A 6185-nucleotide genomic window follows, 5' to 3' on the forward strand; every position below is an offset into this window, starting at 1 on the left:
CAGCAGATGATGAAGCTCCATGCTGAGCTGCAGAATAAAAACTGTAACAGCTCTCTGCTGATATAAAGAGGGAGATGAATTTTTGGGGGTTGTTTGTTTGTTTGTTTTGGGTTTTTTGTTTTGTTTTTTTTTTTTTTTTTTTCCTGGCTGCCTCATACCTTGTTAGAGCCTTGGCACTTCTCAGAGTTTTCAATGGTCTCATTCTGCTTAATAACCTAGCAGAAAATCATGCCTTTTTGTCTGTTGCTATGTTTTCTGCTAATAGTGACATAAATGTGGTGCTTAAGAGGGCCTGATGGGAGACAGAGCTGGCAAAAAGTGGCTCAGAGAGGGCCAGGTGAAAAAGGTGGGATCTTCACTCTGACTTCTCCCTTTGGGTGGCAGCAAACTATTCATCTGCTTTGCCATACTGCATAAAACCATAACCTAAGGGTAGAACTGTGCCCTGTCATGAAGGAGTGTGTTTTCTTAGCAGTTAGCAATCTGTTTATTGGAAGTTAAACCCAAGGTTGTCATTACCAGCTTCTGTTCACAACAGGCTATGCCTAGCCAGGCCTATTTAGCACTAGCATTTCTAAAAATCATATCATCTAGTAGGAAAAATATAGGATAAATTTCTTCATTAGGATACTTTCATGAAAGTCCTAAAAATCCCCGTGAATTTGAAAGAGAACTCCTAAGTAGTTAGTTTATGATCTTAATCCTTTCATGTGAACTCAAGTGTCATGCTAAAATGTCTGGAAACTAAACCTTTACTGGTAAGAAATACTTCAATCAGGGGCTGCTGCAAAGAAAGCAAGATCTGTCAAAATTAATTATAAGCAAAAAAAGTAAGAACAGCTTGCTTTTATTTCTATTCTGTTGCCTCTCAACACACTACCCAGCATAGTTTCCATTTGGATAGTGAAAAATTATTACCTTATGACTGCCTGGTGCAAAGGGACACTTTAAAACAATCATCCAGCATCAGTGCAAACTTCCTATAAGTGAGACAAACCCAACCTTTTACTATCCCCTACGCAAATAAAATCCTAATCTGGCCAAAAGCTTTTCAGTATTCTTGCTTTGCAAGGACTGCACATCCCAGGGGCAGGGCTGGACTTCCCAGAGCTCTGCCCTCGGACGCCAGGGCTTCCAAAGGGTGCTGCTCTGCCACACACCTCCTCGGCATTCCACACGTCTTTCCAGGGCCTTCGGAGTGCCCAGCCTGTAGATCAAATCCACAGGGGCTTATGGAGAAACCACACTGGCCATCTGCTTTCAGCAAACAATAACTGTAAAGCAAGTTAAAAAAATCCCTGCGTTATGTTATTTGCCCATTAGGAATGACAGAGAAATCAAATCCTACACGAGGGATGACAGCTCTGCCACTTGCTGCCTTAGCGGCAAGCATTCCTGCCCTGCAGTGGAGAGAGCTGAATTAATAATACAGTTGTACAGTATTCTGCAGGAAGAACGCTGGGAGTTAGAGCACAGAACACCAGCGCACAGCATTAAGTCACAAGGCGGGCAGAGAGCGGCGGTCGCCGCCTCATGCTGCGGCTGCCCTTTGAGGGCTAGGGGTGGCTGTCTCTTGCTCTTCGCCTGCAGGGGCGGCGGGTCGGATCCTCCTATCGGTCCGCTCGCCCCAAGCCAGGTTCAGTGGGTCGGATCTTCCCCTCGGTCCGTTCGCCCGAGGCCAGGTCCAGCCTGTGTCACTGCAGCCACGTTGGGGCCGATCAGAGGGGAACCGGGGCCCGCCCGCCATGGCTCCTCCGCCCGCCCCCGCACCGCCCCTTCCGCCCGCAGCCCCGCCTCGGCCCGGGACCGCGGTAGGTGCTGGGCGGCCGCGGTGCGGGGGGGGCCGGGCGGTTCCCACAGGGGGCCCCGCGGTTGTGGATTTCTGCCACCCTCCTCTTATGTTTTTAATTTTCGTGACAGCCGGAGCCCTGGAGGCGGGTCTGGCCCGCGCCCCGTTTCCTGATTGATTGTGCTTTAAGCTGGGCTTTCCCCTCGACTACATGCGATTTTAAAGCAATAAATTCAGTAATACACACGTGTTATGGCCAAACCTGTCCAGCTATCCCCCATCTGAACTTTAGCTGTTAAAGACCTCGGAGTTCAGTGAGAACTAAGTGCCCATGACACCACAGAGCTATTTCGGCGTGTGGGGAGGCCGCCGTGTAAGCGTAGTGGTGGCTTCATGGTTACTAAACGATTAAATTTGCAGGATATGGGCCATATGAATTGCCTTGCAGTTTCCGGTTGCTTTCCTCATACATAAATTGCACAAAGTTTATGAATAAAAACAAAGATGCCATGCACCGTTAGGGTTGCAGTGGGATATCTGCAGGAGCTGAGCATCTGCACTGACTCCTGGGGAAGGTTTGAAAGCATGAACGCTAAAATGTATTGTGGGCAGTTTTCCTTTTATTTTCCTGAGTGTTGACTGTTGTGAGAAAACAAATGCTCTGTGACATTTCCTGCTTACTTTTGCATTCGATGTGCACAATCACGTTTGATCATGCAAGGAAGGCGTTTTCATTAGGTAATGCAAGAAAGGAGAGCAGAGTTTTGAGTGTGGTCTGTCCTTCCCCACGCGGGCGTAGATGTAAGCTGAAGAGGGACTCTTTTTCCTTGCAGCATTTCTAATCTTAAAACTATGTTAGCCAGCTCTAGTGAGAGGGCATTCTCTGACAGGAGAAACCTGTAAAGTCCTTGCCTCAGCTTCACAGGAGGATCAAGTGATAGGCTCCCTACAATCATCCCCTTGGAAGTGCTTCCCCGTGCACTGTAAATGACATGACCTTTTCAATCAGATCCAGACTACCAGATTTGCCAGGAGGTCATAAACTTCAAAATGGTCATTTGATTTTAAGTATTACCACTTTCTGGTTTTTAGTTCTATTACCAAAGAGGTTTTCTCCTGAAATTTGGTTTCATCCAAGGTCTTGGCTCTTTAGTGTGTTTTTCTTAAATAATATTGTCAAAAAACTCACCACCTCTGTCTTCAGCAGAATGTAAGAATACCAATAGTTATTGCACGAAGAAATACATATTAAATTACTGTATGATTACATACATCGTTGTTTTTATTAAGCACTCAGTGTGTGTTCAGTGCAGCATAAATATTAAACAAGATTATTCTTCCCCTGGTGAGTTTACAGTCTGAAAGATCTTCATAGGAAGGAGTAGTAATAACATTATTAAAACACCACCTTTAAATTAATCTCTTTTTGTTTCCCTGTGGTTAACACTCATTTGCTGTTGATCATGACTGGTGTATCCTGGCATGTCCTGTAGTGCTGTTTGATGATGTTACAGACCCGAGTTATCCACTCTAATGCTCTGTGAGAAGTTCTTGTTCAGAACACGTGGAAGGAGAGCATATGTCCCTGCTTCAGCTGCTGCCATACAGAGCCCAGCAGCATAGCTGAGACCCACCTTTGATGGTACTCCACGCTACGACTTTGGTTGTTGTATCAAAGCGCAATTCCCTTCTGCACCTCGTCTTCCTGTGAGGACAGCTGGAAACACTCATGTCTTTAACAGCTGCAGCAAGATTCTATGAAGCTCCTGTGTTAAAGCCCTGAGAGAAGAGACTCTGCAAATGGAAAGAGTGGCGTCCAGTTTTCACTGATTTCTGCTGGATTTAGGTGCCTAATTCACTTTTATACCTTCATAGTAGCATCACTCTAGGCGGGAATTTTGTACCAAATAGAATTTATTTTAAGAAGAAATTGGATGTAATATGGCTTGGATCATAAAAAGAACTGATGCTTCCCAAGGGAAGCACGACTCTTGAACTGAATGAGTTGAAAGTTTTTAAGTTCCTTTGCTTATTTAAAGAGTCATAACATAGTCATAGGCCCCGCAACAATTTCTGTTCCAGTTTCTGCTCTAGATTGAACATAGTATTTGTCAAAGAAATTAGTTCAGAGTCAAATTTTTTAAAGTAGCTGCTGAAAGCAGCTGCTTTCTGAAAATAGCTTTTTGCTGAGTAAACTAGAACCATTGCCTGGAAGTTGAAATCTGAAAGAAAAGGGAAAATAATGTATAAAAAACACATACTGTTTTTTGGGTTTTTTTTTAATACTGAGTTTGACTATCCATCAGAACAAACTCCTAAAGGAAAATTCTGTCTTCTGAAATTTTTCAAATCAAAATGCGATCCTGTTTTGAAAGTTGTAGTCAGACTCAGCTTATTGAATTTAGTATTCAGGTTACTGATTAAAATTTTTGCAGCTGTACTCTAGAGGAGGTTGGCACAGACTGATCTAATTATTGGCTCTTTCTGACCTCAATACCTCTAGACGGTTTAGTGGAAGGCAGGAGTGGGATTGTGCTAGCAAGGATTAGACAAGTATGTTGGGTAAAGACAGGGTGTGTATTGATTGCTGGGGAAGGAGGAAGTGTGGTGGCTTTAGTATTGTCTTTATTGTGGTAAATTGATTTACTGGAGAAAAGGGAGAAGTTAATTCTTCATATCAATCATCCTGTGTTGCAAGGCCCAAAAATTGTTGCGTATCTCTTCCTCTTGTAAAGATGCTTTGTGTTTTGTTAATGTAAAAAATTGTTTCTTTGGTTATTGTGCTCTGCTTCCTTTAATGTTTTCTTCTCTGGTTGTTTGGGGTTTTTTAGTGCTAGGGAGATGACAAACCTATCTATGCACACTTTAATTCCTGATTTTGTGTTACAAACAGGTTAGGTTGTGACTATGGCAGTGCTGTTCCTGCGGAAGGCATCTGTGTGGTTAAAGAAGCACAAGATCACTGTGTTGGCTGTTTCTTGCATGGGACTGCTTGGCACTAACCTTTCCTATCATGTGTTTCCTGAGCAGACATTCAAACTGCTGCACGAGTGCTGGTCAGCGGGGCAGCCAGCTGAGCTTTCAGAAAAGCTCTGTGGTGTGTTTCAGGATGTCCTTCAAGACACTGGTGTGAAGTCCACTGGCTCCTACAGAGCCTTTGCAGCTTCTGGCTTCCAACCTGTGAGCGCTGGCATTCCCTGGCTGCCTGCAGGCTGTTTGGTGGGCATCCCGCCTAACTTTGATAGCACAGCCAAGGATAAGAAAGGAATAGTTAACCATATTGTTGTAATAAATGGCAAGGAAGTAGACTGGGAGAGCAGTGAAGGCGTGGCTTTGAAGGAAGCTCTCACATTTTCCCTTAAAGCTCAGAAGTTTGCCATTGCCAGAGAAGTTGTGTACTTGCAGAATGGCAGCCCTTTAGCAAGTGCAGTTGTGGCTCCGACTTGCTTGGCTGGGACGTTTGTCTGTGGGAGAGCTCTAAAGCTGCTTCTGGGGTTATCCACCGGCCCCGTGATCCTCCGCGGCCTCTGTAACCTTGTCACTGCCATGGGAGGACTGCTCTGCTACTATGTCTCTTCTGATGCCGTCACCTATCACCTGGACTGCGGGGCCGACACGAAGGCAGCCAGGCTTTCCGAGGACTATGCCAGAGGTGGCCTTGAATTTTATGATAAAATCTTGTCCCGCAACAGGATTTTTCGTGGCCTGATGGGCAAACAAGGGATGAAAATGTATGCCCCGAGTGGTAACCTTTTCCCAAGGCACTGGTTCAGAATAAAGTATACCCCATACACTTACCGGAGAACTTTGATTCTTAATATTTTAAGAGAGCTCCAGGCATCTGATGGGAGTGCTTGAATTTTAAACTTGTGAATTATGTATTGTGGAACACCGCTGTGCTGCTTTTTTCTTTTTTTTTCCTTCTGTATCTTCAAGAGAATTTTGGGGTTTATTTTTGCATATAGTTCGGGAAGAGTTATTGCACGTTTCTTGAATAAAGAATTCTCTCTTAAAATATTAAAGACTTGCTTCCAAAGTGCTCAGTTCTATGTGCATCTCAAATCACAAGACTGCTGAGAAGGGAAACTTTTCAGACACTGATCTGGAAGTTCTGCTGTGCTGCTTTGCCTTCCTGCCATTTCAGTCTGGCAAACTGGGAGGGGCAGGTCCAGCAGAGAGTTTTGGGATCATTATTATTTTAACTGGGGTGTTTTCCCTTTCTCCTATGGAACAACTCAGATAATTTAAAAAATGGGCACCCTGTATTGTGTGGTTACATAAATATCAAGACACAGTGTTTCTGTTCTGTGTAAGTTCTTGTGCTGTGTATATTCTTATGCTGCAATCACCATTCTTCAGTAGGAGGCATTAGTTATGCTGCAATTCCTACCAGTAC

General features: G+C 44.3%; 1 protein-coding gene across 1 annotated transcript; it reads left to right on the forward strand.

The window, feature by feature from the left end:
- Positions 1-1429: 1429 nt before the first annotated feature.
- Positions 1430-5811, forward strand: TMEM177 (transmembrane protein 177). Its single transcript, XM_053983015.1, has 3 exons — positions 1430-1811; positions 3532-3635; positions 4683-5811. The coding sequence occupies exon 3, from the start codon at positions 4697-4699 to the stop codon at positions 5645-5647; it is 951 nt and encodes a 316-aa protein (XP_053838990.1). The 5' UTR covers positions 1430-1811; positions 3532-3635; positions 4683-4696; the 3' UTR covers positions 5648-5811.
- Positions 5812-6185: the final 374 nt, after the last annotated feature.

The sequence above is a fragment of the Vidua macroura genome, chromosome 7 (assembly GCF_024509145.1).
Source record: "Vidua macroura isolate BioBank_ID:100142 chromosome 7, ASM2450914v1, whole genome shotgun sequence".
Taxonomy (NCBI): domain Eukaryota; kingdom Metazoa; phylum Chordata; class Aves; order Passeriformes; family Viduidae; genus Vidua; species Vidua macroura.